Source organism: Sceloporus occidentalis, unplaced genomic scaffold, assembly GCF_023333645.1.
Source record: "Sceloporus occidentalis isolate IW3139 unplaced genomic scaffold, rSceOcc1.0.p SCAF_27, whole genome shotgun sequence".
In the NCBI taxonomy this organism is placed as follows: domain Eukaryota; kingdom Metazoa; phylum Chordata; class Lepidosauria; order Squamata; family Phrynosomatidae; genus Sceloporus; species Sceloporus occidentalis.
Genome location: NW_028317007.1, coordinates 5384004 through 5402951, shown reverse-complemented (window position 1 = coordinate 5402951; position 18948 = coordinate 5384004). Strand labels below are relative to the sequence as shown.

At 36.7% G+C, this 18948-nt stretch overlaps 1 protein-coding gene across 1 annotated transcript; it reads left to right on the top strand.

Moving 5' to 3' along the window:
• The first annotated feature begins 2838 nt into the window (after nucleotides 1-2838).
• On the top strand, nucleotides 2839-17674 carry LOC149299882 (endothelin receptor type B-like). The gene is made up of 7 exons (XM_089485843.1): nucleotides 2839-3282; nucleotides 11897-12009; nucleotides 12694-12895; nucleotides 13816-13965; nucleotides 15948-16081; nucleotides 16688-16796; nucleotides 17540-17674. Exons 1-7 carry the CDS (start codon nucleotides 2839-2841, stop codon nucleotides 17672-17674), a joined length of 1287 nt encoding a protein of 428 aa, XP_089341969.1.
• Nucleotides 17675-18948: the final 1274 nt, after the last annotated feature.

Sequence of the window (18948 nt, the reverse complement as noted above, 5' to 3'; positions counted from 1 at the left end):
CACCATATTCAAATAGACAGCAGCTTTGGCATATAGTTGAGTTGCAAAAGGTGCCAAATGGAGGACATCACAAATATGGGACAAGTCCAGGTTTATCCAATTTTTTACTTGATTTAAACATTTTGTTGCTACAGTAATGAATAGATTGTTTTAAGCTGTCAAAATTTAGCTGACAAAATCCCTGTAGTCACAACTAACCTTTCATGGTTAATCACATCAAGGCACATCTGACCAACTCATATGTACAGTTATACAAATGCAAGCATGTGAATTGTTAACACTGACACAACATTTACTTTCTTCATCCAATTAGCATCTTTATGAAGATCATGCCCTATCACTCTCACATCTAAATACAATCATATTTCTTCTGCCTGAAGAAAAGTTTTAAGAGCACATACTACATTCTGCTAGGTATTTGAGAGGACAACCAGAAAGCGTAGAAGTCTGAAGAGGATCTTGGTATAAAATGAAATGTAGACCATCGAAAGTAACTCTTAAGCAGGAGAAATTGGATGTGGGTTAAGGCACAAAGCTAGTTTATCTGGATGCTGAAAGAGACACACATGCTGATCTAAATCTGTGCCCTAGGGACGTATTCTGCTTCATATCCTTACTAACATTCCATTCTGGGTCTTCACAATGAGGACACACCATTGCATTACAATAGTCTTATTCAGTCCCATTCTGTAAAAGTACAGATATCCATTTTGGTATGCAACATAAATGTCACTTAGATGCAAACACTGAAGCCATCCCTTACGAAAAAATTACTGCAGTTTTTCTGAAGTAATACTGCGGTTTTTTGGACATGAAAAAACAGCAATACTGCACATTTACTGCATTTGTACTTCACTGTACTGCAGTTTTACTGCACATTTACTGCACTTTTTTTTTATATTGCAAACCTACAGTTGTACTTCAATGTACCGCAGCTTTATTGCATTTGTACTTCCGTACAAAAATAACTGCAGTAAGACTGCAGTACAGTGAAGTACAAATGCAGTACAACTGCAGTAAATGTGCAGTAATACTGCAGTAAAAGTGCAGTATTGCAGTTTTTTCATGTCCAAAAAACTGCAGTATTACTTCAGAAAAATGGCAGTAATTTTTTCGTAAGGGATAGGTCTCTGTCAAAGATTTTGTTAAAAATAACTTGCACAGCCTTTCTAACACTTGTATTTCTTCTGATATTGTTGATAAGATGTCTTGTTATATGCTAAATTGTTTGATTCATTTTACTAAACTGAATGTACTATTATTGTCACACAACACCTTTTGGTGACTGATGATAACTGACTGTAATGCAGAGCCATATGACACAATCGCCATGGAAACCAATAGCACATTTCTGACTACCCTAGACTTAAAACTTTAAATTCAACATATAGCTAATGCCAGTACATAAAAACATCATAAAATGTTCCTTTGTATAATATCCATGTGTGTATCCCTGGAATTTTCAATACCACATTTCCTTCTGCCAAATCTATTTTTTGCTAACCTACTATTAAGGCTGCAAAAAAACAGTTTTTCCATTAGTCTATATATTTTTTATATATATATATATATTCTCGCATTTGTTCCCCCTCAAACGATTCAAAATAAACATTCTGGATTTTTCATTTTGCTCTGACAAACAGATTTTTTTTCCATTCATAAATGAAGAGAAAAATAGTGTGAATGGCGTGCAGGATCTATTTTTAACAGAAAGGTTTCAGCATAATGATACCGCAGTCTCTTTTATGTGAAAATGATGCTTTCCAGGCAAGTCTTAAGATCGAGTGGAGGATAGGAGAAAAAGCTTGTTGTCCTATAAGGAGTAGTAGGTGGGGTCTGTCAGTGACTGATGTGGAAGTATTTGACTGATGCAGTGGGGTTTTCGAGACACAGACATAGCCAGGAACAGGGACTGAATCGCTCATTACTGACATCCTCTGAAACATTTCAAGACAGTCTGTCTGATAACAAACTTTCCAGAGACGCTCACTAATTACAACCTGTGGCATATTCATTTGGGGATTTTGCTACCAACATTCCCTAAGACTGAAACTATTCTTTAAGGTAAATCGACATTCATTCCTTTTGGAATTTACGTACGTTTTAGTGACATGTACTACTTTGTTCATTTTTATTATACTTTTTAGAACGTGCTTATTGTTTTGTTAAAATTCAGCTATTGAGACTTGAATGCTTTGTTTTTTCATGTCACTTTCAGTAAAAAAAATATATAATTGTATTGTAGAACAGAGCTTGCGCAACCATAGTTTCACTATGGTTATAAGTTGTCTTATAAATATCTTGCATTTATTATACGCCGATATAAATATTGACTATTTATATGATACTGTGTTTATTACAGATGTATAAAAAGAATAGCTAGTTTCTGGAGATGTAACTGCTTTGAATGAATAATTTTACTATGGATTTTGCATTGAGTTCCATTGTACAGCGCTACGGAATATGATGGCGCTATAGAAAACAATAAATATTAATAAATAATAATATATAATTTTTTTTAAGTAATTTAATTTTTAATTAAAAAAAGTATTTTCCATACCACTGGTGTCCTACAAGTAATTTAAGTATATTTTTGCTCAGATTATAACTGAACGCTAGCTGTTATATTACATGCAAAAGGAAACTGTACTCAAATATTTTTTTAAGTGGGAGGAAGGGCAATTAATAAAAATGCTTTATTAACACAAGTTAAAAGCACAAGGTTAACATTTTCTTTTTTCTGCCTTTAGGTTCTGGTTGGATACACGGACTAATTATCTATCCCAAGTAAATATTTACACATTTCTTTCCCATCAAAGTTAAGGAATTACAGACAACATGCCGAAAACACAGTATGTTACCATAACAGCAATGATACTATCCGCTGTGCTGGTACTTGGAGAAGAGAGCAAATCCTCATTTAAACCGTTATCTAACAAAATGCAATCATTTACGGGAAGTGTAATGAACACTGTAAACACTACAAGCCTCAATTCATCAAATGAAAATATATCAATCCTTGAAAGTCAAGGTTTCCGTAATGAAAGACTCAAAACCCCACCAAAGTGTAATAGACAAATTGAGATCCGTGACACCTTTAAATACATCAACACAGTGGTCTCCTGCTTGATATTCACTGTGGGTATCATCGGCAACTCAACTCTGTTGAGGATAATCTACAAAAATAAGCGGATGAGAAATGGCCCCAACATATTAATTGCCAGCCTGGCACTGGGTGACCTGCTCCATATCATTGTTGACATTCCTATCCATACATACAAGGTAAGAACAGGAAACAGGAAAGCCAAACAATGTGTATGTTATGCCTCGTATTTGTTCCATAATTGTGTAGATTTGTTTCTGCCAAAATCAAAAACTTTGTGCCAAAGATGAAATAGTAAGGCCTTTACAAAGCACCCGTTGAAGGAAATACTATTATGACTTCCACTCTATTAGTCTGGTATGAAGATCTCCCTACTCCTCTGTTCTGCAAGTATTGATCCTCGTAATAACAGAGACCTTGATGGCATTCCTAACGATCCCCTCTGCTCTCAGCACATATGCATTGTCCAGCAAAGCAGACATGACATACGTAGGCTATGGCCCTATAGCTATCAGCAGGCACATATATGAGGGTGAGAAGGGGAAACAACGTTAAAAAAACCCAAAAGTATCAAAAAGCCTTAGACAGGAAAAAACTTCAGAAATCTTCTGTGATACGCACTAACCAAAATTACAGGTATTTATACTTATAAACGTATAAATATAAGTTACTTTATTCATTAAATATTAGAGCATTGTATGAGGCAGCATTTTGCCTCTTTCAAAACACAAAAAATAATATATATCTGCAAAAATGTAGTTTTATTTTTTGCCATATACTTTAAAAGAGGTACTGTATGATAATGAGAAAAAGATATTAGGGTCAAAGAAAGAATGCAGAAAAAGTGTTGCAAATATAAAAAAAGGCTTAGTTTTCAAGGGGTTAAAGTGAAATGACAAATACTATCAAGCGTGACAAACTCCAGGCCTCAAATACTACAAACAGAGCAGGATTTCTGGATATCCCTGTTTGATCACTGGTGATTTAACAGGTTTCAATCATTTTAATTTAGCAACCTGCACTCAAGTAGTGGCATTCAGAAATTATGTTTCAGCTTCTGTGGCCTTAAAATTTCAACAGGACCAAAAAAGTGTGCTTTATATTGTCGAACGTAAATTACTTATGCCAGCGAGGCAGAAAAAACTTTTATCCAGCTTGTGCAACTCCAAGTCCCGTACTGTATAGGTCAAAGAAATCCAAACACCAAATGTTGCCTGGGCATCATGGGAACTTTAGGGACACATAAATCCGTTATTCCATTACAGCATAATATTAATATGAATTTCTGGTTGATAACTGGTAGTAATAGCATATTTTATTCCCAATGAACTGCAGGTTGAACAAATTTCTAACGTGCATGGAACTACTTAACTTAACATCAAAGACTGCAATTGTTATGAAAAAATGTAGCACTTTAGGTGATTAGTGATCTGTTATGACAGTATATTTCAATTTGTTGTTATTGGTAACCCACTTAAAAAATGTTAATTCAAAGAAAAGATATATTGTTAACTGTAATTGCAATATATTTATACAAAGAATGTTATTTTTTTTACATATCTGCTAGGAAGAAATAAAACCAGAAATGTTTTACTTTACTTGATAAACACTTGAGCCATCCCAAGCACTTTAATGCACACGATAGGTGGGCGGCCCCTTTAAATTACTGTTTCATGCATAGAAGGATTCAGCAGGATTCTCCCCATATATCTACCTCTTTCCTGGCGGAGTCTCGCCATCAGCCAGCTCCAGCACTGGCTCATGTGAGAGTTTTAAGAGGTCTTACTCCACTTGGTCATCAATGAAAGTGCTTTCCTACCATTACAACTAGTAGTTGCCTCAACAAATGCATGGAAAGTCAGGGCACAGAGATGCTATAGCAAAGTCATTGAATTTTCCCCCCATATATGTTAAAAGCATACATTTTAAAGCACTTCATTAGTGAGATTCTAGGGGGCAATGGAGCACATTACTTATGATCAGAAGTTAAGGAACAAGGTGCATTTAAAATCTATATATCTAAGAAGGATCTGTGTCTCACCCCTCCCACACCCCATGGTGGACACCTCAAACTAATTAGGGCCCTACGGAGCTGTTTAATCTTCTTATATGGTTGTGCTTCCCCACTCATGAATGATAAATCTACTCACTTAACACATGTTGAAGAATGTCTTGTTTGTACTCCACTCTACTTGCCTATTTACTGTCTCTTTTCATCCATGCCCACTCTACTTACAGAGCCTTTTTATTATTTTTAATGTATTTATTTATTTGTCTAGACTTCTTCAGAATTCCTAATTATAAATTATCAACTGAAATTCAGTGTGGCAAAACCAATTACAAAATATAATAATATAACTCCTTTGTCATGGTTACAACATTTTTACTTATGTATGTATTCACATTGATCATTATACCATTTTGTGTCATTTTAGTATTAGTTTCATTCACTCATATATATATTTCATTATTTTTTGTTATTTTTTAATTATTCAAATAACATTCTATTAATATACATCAGTAATACTATATAACATACACTGTAACTGTTCGTATAAATCAGTAGCTTTAGAAAGACAGTAAATATATTTACATAAATATAATTATGTAGATATACCGGTAACAGAAACCTGCTAAATGTTATTTATGGCTTTACTAAGTTTCCTAATATTTTTTAATCTAAGTTATATATATATATATATATATATATATATATATATATATATATTTATTATATTATTTTAGTTCAAATAAATCCAAGTAAACTTTTTGTAAGACGATTCAGCTAAAATCCCACATTTCTGTGGATAATTTGCCAACACAAATTATACATATCACAGTGTACATGTATTTCCTCTCAATTCTGTTCAGAAAGGAAGCATTGTCTTGTCTCTAGATGGTCTTTTGAAAGCCAAGTGACCCATGTTAAATCCCAATTTTATGGTTAATATGACATGCTAGCATTATGTAGCATTTGGCACCACAGACACTGAGAAAATAGCTTCCAGAACTTAAATTAGAAGCCTGACCCATTTTAATATCCAACACACTCCTAAAAAAAATAATGATGGTTGTGTTCTCAATACATTGCACTGTTGTTGACACACATTTGTTTAACATTGGCAAGATCTCTGCAAAATCCCTTGGTTTATTTTTCAGAACAGAAACAGTTCAAGATCAATATTGAGAAATCAACCCTAGGACAGATGGGATAGAGTTTTGTTTGACTTTGTCGCACTGAATAGACCATTATTATTAAATATTATTAAAACTATTATGTTTCATATATAACATTACATACCTAACAATGACTGATGTAAGAGGTACAAAACCATGTCAGTCCTTGGTCTGGTCCCATAGTAAGGATAGCTTTAAGTCTATTCACTAAAGCTCACTATCTAACAGCATTGGTATTTCCCACTGCCATAAAGACTTCTGTCTGAACATCATGTAATATTTAAGACTGTCACTGCACAATATCAAACATGAAAAATGATAACATGGTTATTATTAGTAGTAATTTCTTAGAACGGGAAAGGACTTCAAATCCTCATACTAACGCAATAACAATTCCTGAGAAGTGTCCCAAGACACTGATAGAGCATCTAAGAAATCTAAGCTTCCCTGGCCAATACAGGAAGTAATTTTAACACATTTGTTGAAAACAGATATTGGGAGATATAGTTTTTTATTGCTGATTGAAAGGCTAACCATAACAACCCTAATATTAATGCAATACACCCCTAGTATTCCCTCCAATAAAGTTCAAGTGAGGAATACCAGTCATGTTATTTGTAGATATTTTTGTTTAATACTACTTGAAACTGGCTCCTCATATTTATTTTTTCAATATTATTGTACATTTTGAAAATTTAATAATAGTAATATTTAAAATATAAAAAAAATCCTTTTTAATGGTCATGATAAGCTTTGAAATAAGCATACGTTTGTGCTATAGAACCATTGTGTTTGAGGGCAGATGTTTTACTATCATAAAGAAAGCATTGTTCTGTTTTTATTAGTAGGGAGGTTAATGCTCTTAATTGTAACTACATCTTATTGTGCTAAATGCATGTTTCCATTTATGTTGCTATAAATATCAAAACAGACTTGAATTACGGGTGGCTATTTTTAAGAATAGCTTTAAGCAGGGCTGGCCCGACAATGGAGCCGAGTGGGGCAACCGCTCCAGGCGGCACTTTTGAAGGGGCGGCACTTGGCCCCCCCAAGCCCCTTTTTTTTTTTTTTAAAGCGAAAGAGAAAGAAAGGGGCGCCGAGTGGTTTTCGCTTACCAAGCTGTCAGTACCCGCTCGGCGCCCCTCTCTCCTCTGCGGCGAGTCTTCCTGTTCGGTCTCGGTGTCGGCTTGTAATGCCGAGTGCCGGAAGATTACCTCATTTCCGGCGCCCAGTATTACAAGCCGGCACCAAGACCGAACAGGGAGTCTCGCCGCAGGACTGCTGAAAGGTAAGTACAAGGGGGGAGTAAGGGTAGATAATAGGGAGGGAGGGAGGGAGAGGAAGGGTAGATAATAGGGAGGGAGGGAGGGAGGGAGAGGAAGGGTAGATAATGGGGGCAGGGCGGCATTTTAAAGGGGGGCGGCATTTTGCCTTGGGCCGGCCCTGGCTTTAAAGACCTCATCGTGAGGTCGAAACGTTGTTGTCTTTCTCCTTCAATAAATCTGCCTGATGGAACCCTTGAGTGCCTGGAGCCTTTTTCTATTCTGGCTTTAAGCCTGTCACATGCCTTAATTGTATTCCATTAGAGCCGCCCCCACTCAACACCCCAGGAGTCCCTTTGTCCCCCCTTCACTGTGCTAGACCTCTCTATTCCTTCCCCATGTAGTTCAGGTATACATCAAATAAACAACACATGGAAACACAACATTGCAGGTATAGTTCAGCTAAATAAGACATACAAACCCTGTATTTGCAGGTATAAAGTAAATACATAACCCATGGAAACAAATCATAAACACACTTAGCATCGAAGGCATAGAACAAATAAATAATGCATGGAAACTTCATACATAAATCACAGGTCGCACACCCCAAAGGCCAGACCTGGCACCCAGACTGCACAAATAGGACTTGCCCAGCACCCAGATTGCACACATAGGAATTACCCCAGCACTCATATTGCACACATAGGAATTACCCCAGCACTCATATTGCACACATAGGAATTACCCCAGCACTCATATTGCACACATAGGAATTACCCCAGCACTCATATTGCACACATAGGAATTACCCCTGCACTCATATTGCACACATAAGGACTTGCCCAGATTACATCCACATAGTTTACACAGAACTCAGATTGCATCCACAAGTTTTCCCCCAGCACCCAGATTACACACAGACACATGACTTGCCTAGATTGCATCCACAGGATTTAGCCAGCACCTGGATTGTACCTTTAGGCTCAAAACAGTAACAGTAACGGATAGACTCAGAAAACACACGCATACTCTACCCTTACAAATGCCTGCCCATAAATAAACATGCTTGCCCCTATACATAAACATCCTGGCTTACATTTGCCCTTGCATACCGAAACTTGCTTTATCTCTTACTTTTCTTCCTACCTCTCCTCTTTCTCTTTATTTCCCCCCTTATTTTTGATCATCCCTTTCTTTTTATTGCTCCTTTCTACCTCCTATTCGTCTTTATATCTTTGTTCCTTTTATCTCCCCACCCTCTCTTTTTACATCTACTCCTTTTTCTTCTCCGTATCTCTCCTCCTTTTTCTCTTTACGTCACCCTTTTCCCCCTATCTCTCGCCGTTCTGTTTTCCTTTCCTCCTCTCTCTTTATCTTTGTCTCTTTCCTCCACATTATCTCTCCCCTATATGGTTCTCTTTATATCTCCATTTTTTTTTACTATTCGATTCCATACTACCTATCTTTCCCCTTTATCCCATCTCTTACCTTTATGAAGTCCTGTGGTGGGAATGCGTCTCCTTTTTACAGCCCTCTGCACTCGACTCCACTGCTGAGTGCTGGTATATGATATGAATAGCCAGAAGCATTGTGAGACAGCAGCCTTTTATGTTAGGACAGTTAAAGGGAGATCCATGATCTCCCCAACTGGCCCTGTTTCTCCAGTGGCGGTCAGTCCAGTCCTCCGCAGAGGAGGTGCCCTTTGGGGTGTTGCACCCTCTGTGGTCACACACCCCAAAGGCCTAACCTGTTTCTATATTAATCACCAATGCTGGAGGCCAGTCTATGAATTCACTTATCTTTTTAAATAACAGTTTTACATGCTTGGAAATCAATTTGCTATAGAAATGTAGTTTAAACTACCAAATCTTTAACATGACAATGCAGGATGATACCTATAGCGTAATTGTAAAAAGATCTGTAATTGTTGATCTTATGATTTTTTAAAAGGGTCTGCACAGCTTCATGTAGAATCCTGAAAGTAAAAATAGCACTTAATATTTGTAAAATATCTCTAAATATTATATATATATATATATATAGTCAGAGCATTTCTACCTGGTCTGACTCAACTGAATATTTTAAGCCTCAGTACAGATCTGTAGTACTCTGAGTTATGTCAAAACAATTTATATCCCATGTGTAATGGCCAATATCATATATAAATCATTTTATTATTTTAGAATCTGCTCTCTGGGTAAACTAGGTTCCATTTTAATACTTACTGTAAGACCTCAACCTTGCTTGTTTTTATGTTTGTGTTATGCCCTCACATTTGCCCTCACTATATTAACCTCTATAATTTCTGTGACATGTCTGTTACACTTATTCATAGCAACCTTCTAGTGATGATATACTTACCTAAACTGCATCAAAAGTTCTGCCCTGCTAAATTTAGACTTCTTATCTAGTACTCCTACCTTAAATTCTTAATTCTTGATCTTTGTTTAACCAATATGCGTAAATCTGTCTACCCCTTTGTTTCTAAGAAAATATTTATTCTTCTAAACCTCTGGGTATAAGAACCATGATGTTATCTTGTGGGTGCAGGCTAAGGCAGGTTTCTCTGGTCTTGCCTATAATGTTGCCTCCACATCTGTCTATAGTCTTGTCCCACAAAGAAGGTGTCCTAATTTGGAGAACTGAAATGCAGGTGATATGCAACCTGTGTCAACATCTCGTCTATTTGGTATAGTATAGGCCTAGTGCATGCAGAGTTGTTCTGTTTTGATTGTTATATGTGTTACTGAGAAGCGTCCAAGTAGGGCACCTCAAGTCTTCAATGATAAAATTATACTCCCTCATCCACTTACCTGCTGTTTCTTTCTTCTACTGTAAAATATTCGCAAGAATAGTTCTATGATACTCAAAATGCATAATGGTGATTGATAATGTATATCTTGGTTCATCTAAGTATTTTAAAGTAAATCTCATTTGGTTGTTGTATTTATACCTACTTTTTTCCAGCTCCACAAAAGGTTTTAAAATTCTAAAAACAATAGGGATACAAGAGTTAACTAGTTTTCCCACATCATCCTTATTTATATGAAACATTTAGCATTAAACTTTGTGTTCATTGAATAAATAATAAAAAATAAGATTTGAAGAATCTTTCAAAATAGTTTATAAGAAAAAAAGTAAATTTACTTGTTTGTCAATGCTCACTTCTGTTCGTTGTCTTGTCCTTGGTCTTCACTGTAAATTCTTGTACAGTATCTGGCTATTTCGAAAATGTTGTTGGCTCTTCGCTTAAATAGTGCCCTCTTGTCCTTGATCTTCATTGCAGAAGCCAGTCTCCAACCATACAGCAGCTGGCTATGTCCATAAAACAAAATGGAGCCGAGTACACTTTTTGATCTGGCAAGCTTTTTTCTTCTTAAATCTTAAAAAATGATTTTGGAAATCTTAGTTTTGATATTTTCTTAACAATATTCCAAAGAGTCAAAAAAAGGTTTAATGCCACTTTGAGTGGTTTTGATCTTTAATATGTTTACATAGATAAACTTTTAAAATTAAGGGTTTTTTTTACATTCACTGGTTTTGTAGATTATTAAGAATATTTAATCATTAGCAGGCTAACTTAAAAGGGAAAGCATTAATATCCAAATCAAAACACCCCACTACTAGGTTCTATTATATAATGACACAATATCAGGTATAATCAGGTTACATGTATAACTATTTTACCGGAATTCACGTGCACCAGTTTTAATAAGTTTGGATGCTTAAACATATTCAAAAGGTTCAAAAACAGATTTTTTGGAAATCAAAGTACATTTCCATTTGAATTTGATATTTAAGAAAGGATTGTAAGAAAAAATGTGGTCAATCTAAGTGACATTTACTTTTACTTGCCAAAGTTTCTAGAAAAATGAATGCCATAAGGAAATGCATAAAAATCCTCCTCACTCGTATCGCTATTTGTTGAAACAGTCTGATTGCTTACAAATGTTTAGAAGATATGGACACTATTCCCACTAATAGGCATATAAGCTATTGAGTTTTTTTTTTCTACAAAATGAATACTAAAATAGTCAACATTCTGCCAATGGTCTGTGTCTATTTTTCCAGCATTTAGTCTTTAATTTTGTTTCAGTGTTAACATTAGGCAGATCATGTCCTACTTGAACCTGTGTTGGCAAAAACAACGTCTGATGTTTTCCAATGCTTGATGTGGTCCAAAATGTCTAGTCTTAAGTGTTCAACATTTATACTTCCAGGCATGTAATAAATCTAACTTTTCTAATGTGCAATTTTGGCCACAGTTTTCTTGCTTTTCTGTTTCAGAATAGTATAGAAAGCTTTTACCATATTGTGCCTTAAATGAATTGTTTCTTCTCTATTTCCAAAGCTTTTAGCTCAAGACTGGCCCTTTGGAGTTGAAATATGCAAACTAGTACCATTTCTACAAAAATCATCAGTGGGAATTACAGTACTAAGCTTATGCGCACTTAGTATTGACAGGTAACATCTATCACTATTTTACATTTTTTATTTATATTTTTACAAGTTCAAGAATGGATTATGATTTTGATTTAATTGGATTTTTCTTAAAGACTAAAAGTGGAGCCACTGTATGCTCAAATACCGCTGTTCGTGCTATGTGTAACCCTGCGATTAAGGATGCCAAGATTTATAAACATATGCTAATTTTGTCCGTCCTGTGGCCATCACAACAGCAGAGGTATAGATATCTGTGCTATAATACAAGCATCTCTTGCTCCCTTAAGAATGTAAGGAGAGAAGGTTTAGGATAAATGAAAGTGCTGTTCCAGTCCAACCCAGTGCTGGTAAATTCCATTGACAAGAACAATGGCACTTCTATTCAAAATTAGTTATACATATGCATCTGTTTCCACCATGCACAATACTTCTTATCATCTGTATACATGAGAAAATACTGAATTGGGAATTATAGGTTGCATCTCATAAAGGGGGGAATGAGCAACCCATTAATTGTGGGTAGCTTTGACTAGTTTTAGAGCTGTTTCAGTGCAATATTTGTAATTTTGAATTGTCATTTGAAAAATGTAATCATGTAGTGTTGTACTGTATGGACAAAAACAATATATGGATAAACTTGCATACATATTTTTCAAAAAAGTTAATATTTCTTAAATAATATTCATAATATTTTTCCTAACATAGGTACCGGGCTGTAGCTTCTTGGAGTCACATTAAAGGGCTTGGTTTTTCAAAATGGACGGCATTGGAAATTGTTTTAATCTGGGTTTTATCAGTTGTGCTAGCCATCCCGGAAGCGATTGGTTTCGGCACGGTAACAATCAACCCTACACAACAGATTCAAGCATGCTTGCTGCTTCCTGTACAAACAACATCCTTTATGATGGTGAGTTGGTAGTATAATTTAATTGTTATATATCCATATAAATATAAAAAAAAGTATCAAGTAAACTATTTACTAAATGTTTATATATGTGTGTTGTAATTTGAATGTGGTACATCATTCACAAAGACTTGTTAATACAAGTAGTATAGTGATCCAAAAGGGCTGACCCTAAGATTTTTTATACAATTTTTATACATATTCATCATGAAGTATGAGTACTATGTTAAAATAGATAACAACAATTTTGGCACCACTGCTGAAAAAACAAAACAGTAAGCACAGTAATATCCCACATGCATAGGTTTTTTGCAAAATGCTCTTTTACATACCTCACTTGTTACATATATACATAGTTACATAGTTCATAACGTTGAAAAAAAGACCATCAAGTTCAACCCTTCTACCTAACCTTCCTATTCTTGATCCAAAAGAAGGCAGGCAAAAAAAAACCCTAATAAAGCTAATTCGAATTCTGCCATCAGAGGAAAAAAAATTCCTTCTTGCCTCCAAGAGGCAATCGGATTTGTTATTTTTTAAATGTTTTCGGTAGGGGAATAGGTAAGGGCTTTTTATTTTATAGTTCTAGTGGTAAGGGTTTATGGTATTTGAGCTGTAAGGTATTTAAGTCACTTTTTTCATTTTTTTGCTATCTGGATGTCTTTGGTGTCTTTATGCACCTAAGGCAGGTCCTGACAGGCCTTCAGCACCCCATACTCTGCAGCAGTGTGCGGCCGCTGGCTGGATATGCCTATAAAAAAAACACTGAATTTGATTCTGGAGGGTATGGGGAGTCAATGGAGTGATTGATTGACAGATACTAAGGACATGAGGGGGTTAATTAGAGATTAATACAAGACATATCACTATTTATTTGCAGGTTCAGCACAAATTATTAATAAAATACATGTCTTTATTTTTAGTTTTATCAGAAATACAAGCATCTGTGGCTCTTTATCTTCTATTTTTGTTTGCCATTGGTTGTGACGGCAGTTTTCTATACATTGATGACACTGGAGTTACTTCGGAAAAGAAGTGGAATGACAATTGCTTTAACAGACAACTTAAGACAGGTATTGTAGTAATAATGATTTATGATATTGTTTTCAATCTGTCAGGACCCGGGCGAGCAGGTCTGGTAGGAGTCCATGTGCAGGGGATACGGGGGACTCTGTCTGTACCCCTTTATGCATGGTGACAGAGAGAGGTACAGACAGAGTAGCAGAACTGGAAAGGACGGGAGCTGAGGCAGAGAGACGGGAGCAGAGGAAGGTACAGGCTCGGGAGCTGAGGCAGAGAGACGGGAGCTGAGGCAGGTACAGGCTCGGGTGCAGGTACAGGTACAGGCTCGGGTGCAGGTGCAGGTACAGGTACAGGCTCGGGTGCAGGTACAGGCTCGGGTGCTGGCCCACTGGCAGGTAAGCCCACAGGCAGGTTCAGGCACAGGTACAGGCTCGGGTGCGGGCCCACTGGCAGGTAAGCCCACAGGCAGGTTTAGGCACAGGTACAGGCTCAGGTGCGGGCCCACTGGCAGGTAAGCCCACAGGCAGGTTCAGGCACAGGTACAGGCTCGGGTGCAGGCCCACTGGCAGGTAAGCCCACAGGCAGGTTTAGGCACAGGTACAGGCTCGGGTGCGGGCCCACAGGCAGGTAAGCCCACAGGCAGGTTTAGGTACAGGTCCAGGTACAGGTTCAGGCACAGGCAAGGCCCACTGGCAGGGCGGACGGGAACGGAGGCCCACTGGCAGGGTGGACAGGAACGGAGGCCCACTGGCAGAGCGGACGGGAACGGAGGCCCACTGGCAGGGCGGACGGGAACAGAGTACTACCGGGCCAGGCACATGTACAGGTTCATGCACGAGTACAGGCTTATGCTCGGGTACTGGATCATGCACGAGTACCGGCTCAGGCACGGGTACGGGAACGGGTTCAGGCTCAGGCACGGGTTCAGGCTCGGGCACGGGTTCAGGAACGGGCACAGGCACAGGCACAGGCACAGGCACAGGCACAGGCACAGGCAGGGACAAGCTCAGGTACAGGCAGCGGCTCAGAGCAAGGCAGTCCTAAAACTTCAATGTCAAGGCCCTGTCTGAAGGGCAGGGCAGGTCTTTTAAAGGCAGGGCTTCACTAAGTTCATGAGGCGCAGCTGTACCTGATAATCAGGCTCTGATCACTCCAGAGGGAGGAGGGTGGCCACTAGTGGTAACTGAAGTATTAGCCTGAAGTATAATTCAGCCATGGTTCAGGCAGCAGAGAGTGGATCCTGACACAATCATTTTTAAAGCCAGACAAAAACCACCAATAATCTTCTTTCTATATGCAATATGCGATTGTTGAAAATACTGCATAATCAATTGACAAAATGATAAACTATAAATGTAATATAAACCCAATAATTATTATATTCTTTCTTTTCCACAACTACTTTACTCACAGTGATGGAATATTAAGGGTTGCATGTAATGCAACAGGGCTCTTAAGTACTAAGGCATTGAGTCTTAAAAGACCCAACTACCACTAAACCTCTATCAATCTAACCTCTAAACCTCTAACAATGCCTATTATTGCAGTTCTGCTGGGAATCTTGGTCATCTAAATCACTAAATATATGCCTCCCACATTCTTGCTATGTTCAAACAATAACATACAGCTGTTGTGAATGAGCATCTTTGTACTGATAAAATAAATGCCTTGAAACCTGGTTCTAGACTGCCCTTGTGGGCAGGATTATTCTGATAACCATTATTATAGTTGACCATTTTACACTGAGCTCTGTTGTTCATTTTTTGGTTCTGTATTGGTCTAATTTTCCTACTGCAATTGAAGTGAGATAAAATTTGTTAGTGATTTTCCTACAGTAATTGTAGTGAGGTAACATTTGACCCTTCCAAGTGAGGACTCAAAGTAGGACTACTACTGTGTTGTCTTTCTTTGGTTTAGCTAGTCTCACATTCTTGTGCACTAATAGGTATACATGTATGGTTAAGTGGGATTTTAATCGTTTGGTATGAAATGTAAAAATATTTTAAACATCTGTTTAATTCTTTTCTTTCAGAGGCGTGAAGTCGCTAAAACAGTATTCTGTCTTGTGCTTGTATTTGCTGTTTGCTGGCTTCCTCTACATTTAAGCCGGATTATAAAATTTACCTTTTATGATGAACAAGATCCCAATCGTTGTGAACTTCTAAGGTAACTATATTTGTCAACTGAAGATACAAAATAAAAAAAAATAAAAATATATATATATATATAAACTCATCAATTCTTTAGCATGACTAACATCCAACAACATCCTTAATAGAGTGATTCCAATAGATGACTAATTACACTGTAACACTTTGTTTATAATCTATAGAAATATGTTCCATATTTTAAATAATCCAGGAATGCTATTTTTGTTTGTATAACACTATTTTGGATTATTTAGCAGCAGATTGGTAACAAATTGGTTTAACAAATAAGGCCAACCCATTCCATTTCTTCCCAGTATTATCTCAGCTACAGCTCATTTACCTACTTTATTTGGCACACACTGACTAAATGTAATGTACACGGAAGGATCAAACCGGGAGTGCCTAAAGCTCCGTAGAGAAAGCATGAAAAATATCTGGCTATACAAGAAATACTTAAAACCATCATATTCTACACTTTGCGTGACTATTTGTGCGTCACATTTTCCCTTTCAGGGGTTACATCTTTGTTTTTTTAGTATGGATCCATATAGAGAACCATTTGATATGTATAAGCAATAAGAGAATATTGCTGCAAATAAGGTAACTTGTACTTTTATTGCAGCTTTCTCCTCTCCTTGGACTACATTGGACTAAACATGTCTAATTTGAATTCCTGCATCAACCCAATAGCTCTTTATTTAGTGAGCAAAAAATTTAAAAATTGTTTTAAGGTAAGCAATAAAGTATTTTTTGCAATGTTTGTTTATGCAGGTAAAAGGGGCAATTCTGTACCATTTTTTAGTGATAGCTTAGGAGTTTGTTTAAAGATCCCTATCTCCTCAATACTATTAATAACAATTTAAAGATTATGCTATGCTGTTTCACTGCAGGGTAGATTTAATCAGACCCCACAAAAATGTGAATATAGCAAATTTTACAATTTGATAGCAAGGACAGGATGGGCTCCCTGTTTATATTGTTCCAATGTGCCAAAAAGGAAATGTTATTACATTTACTACAATTCTAGCCATTCTAAATCATTAACTTTTTTGAAAAATCATAAAATCCCAGCCTTTCAATCTCAGTGGCAATGAGCACAATAGTTTATAAAGAGACATCATTCTTTCAGGAGGATGTACATGAGTATGTGCTGCATGTAGTGGCCCTTTTAGTGCTTTATATTTGATATTTTTTCATCTTTATATGGCATTCCTCTAAAAAAAGGGTTAATGTGTATTCAGCAGCTATTAATTGTTAATTAACTTCACAACTGAGCAAAACTCTTTGCAATCATATATTGATTTTAAAGAATGTATCCCTTCCTCACTCATTCAAATTACTCTGTAGATCTGTTATTGTATATACCATACATACTGTACAAACATACTAGATATACCAATGTATGTATATATAAATGCATGATGTTCGTACTTGTCATAGTTAACTTTTATTTTTTTGTTTTGCTTTTGATTAGTCATGTTTATGCTGTTGGTGCCAACCTAAAGATTTATTGAGCTTGGAAGATAACCATTCCTGTACGAAATTCAAAGGTCACGACCACGCAGGATACGACAATTTTCATTCAAATATCAAAGACAGTTCTTCATGAAGACAGCTTTTACATCATGTATAATGTTACTTTAAGTAACCTGTAATCATTATTTGTAATCTATATTGGATAGCATTTAGCAAAATGAAAGATAAACAAGGCTTGGGTCAAAAACAAAAGAAGCTCACAAGAGGTATTGTTTATGCATTTCAAGTAATGTGAGCCTGTACTTCCCAGTGATCTTCATTACATTTATCCCAAGCAATATCTCATGTCTAGGAAAATTATACTTAATCATACAGAACAATGACCGGCGACCAACAAAAAAAAAACAGTGAGAGTGAGGATGAAAATAAATTGGGTATCTGGAAAATATGGCCAAAAAGGTCAAATTCAGAATGCTGAAAACGACTGAAACTCAAGACTACAATTGTAGTATATTTTATACTTTAATATTTTACGGTAAATCCAACCACACAGTCATGCTAAAACAAGGCAACAAACTGTGAAAATAAGGCACATTAGACTACATATATTTTTAAAAACATCTTTGCACAACAGTCACTGCAGATATCATGCAGGTGGGCATTACAACCTCAAATTGGTGCTTCACAATGTACCCACAATGTTTGAATGCAAACAGATCCGTAATCAGGAGGTAAAGCCCTTTCATATTGTTTTCTATTTTATCTAATGATCAAACACATTGTGTATTATTGATATGCCTGGGAACTTCATGGCTATGCTCCCCAAATGTATCTGCACCTTCATATGGTAGTCAAGAGAGAGCTGATCCAAGCAAGGCAGGACTAAAATGCAACAGTAAGATCTAGAAGAAGAAACTGGGATGGATATATGGTAAGTGGGTGGAAGTAGGTGAGGCTAGGCATTGCTTAACATCATTTCCCTACATGGATAGCAAAAGTCTGTGACAGAAGACTGGCAGACATCTGTCATACCCAGAGCTTCCAGGCCAAACCTCTATAGCCATCAGGTATGGTTTTGCAAACCATAGGGATGTGACACCTTTAATCCCAAGTATGCACTACAAGATAAAGAAGTGGACAGATTCACGATTAAACCCCATCCCTATTGTACTCCAGGATCATGGGGTTATATCTTCAGAAAATGTATTAACTGGGGTGGTGGTAGAGTGTCATATCTAAATATGGTATTAAATAACACATTGTGGTGTTAATTATTATATTGTGCAGAGTATTAAAATATATTTTCCCTTGGGTGGTAACATACATCACAAATATATCAATGTAATTTAATACAAAACATTGGGTGAAACATTAATAAAGGCAGCATGGTTAATGGAGAAATAACCC

Excerpts from the sequence above, each read along its gene's own strand:
- LOC149299882 (XM_089485843.1), top strand. The coding sequence starts at position 2,839 with ATGCCGAAAACACAGTATGTTACCATAACAGCAATGATACTATCCGCT. Across the intron at positions 12,010-12,693 it reads TGCGCACTTAGTATTGACAG|GTACCGGGCTGTAGCTTCTT; the intron begins GTAACATCTATC and ends TTCCTAACATAG. Across the intron at positions 16,082-16,687 it reads AATCGTTGTGAACTTCTAAG|CTTTCTCCTCTCCTTGGACT; the intron begins GTAACTATATTT and ends CTTTTATTGCAG.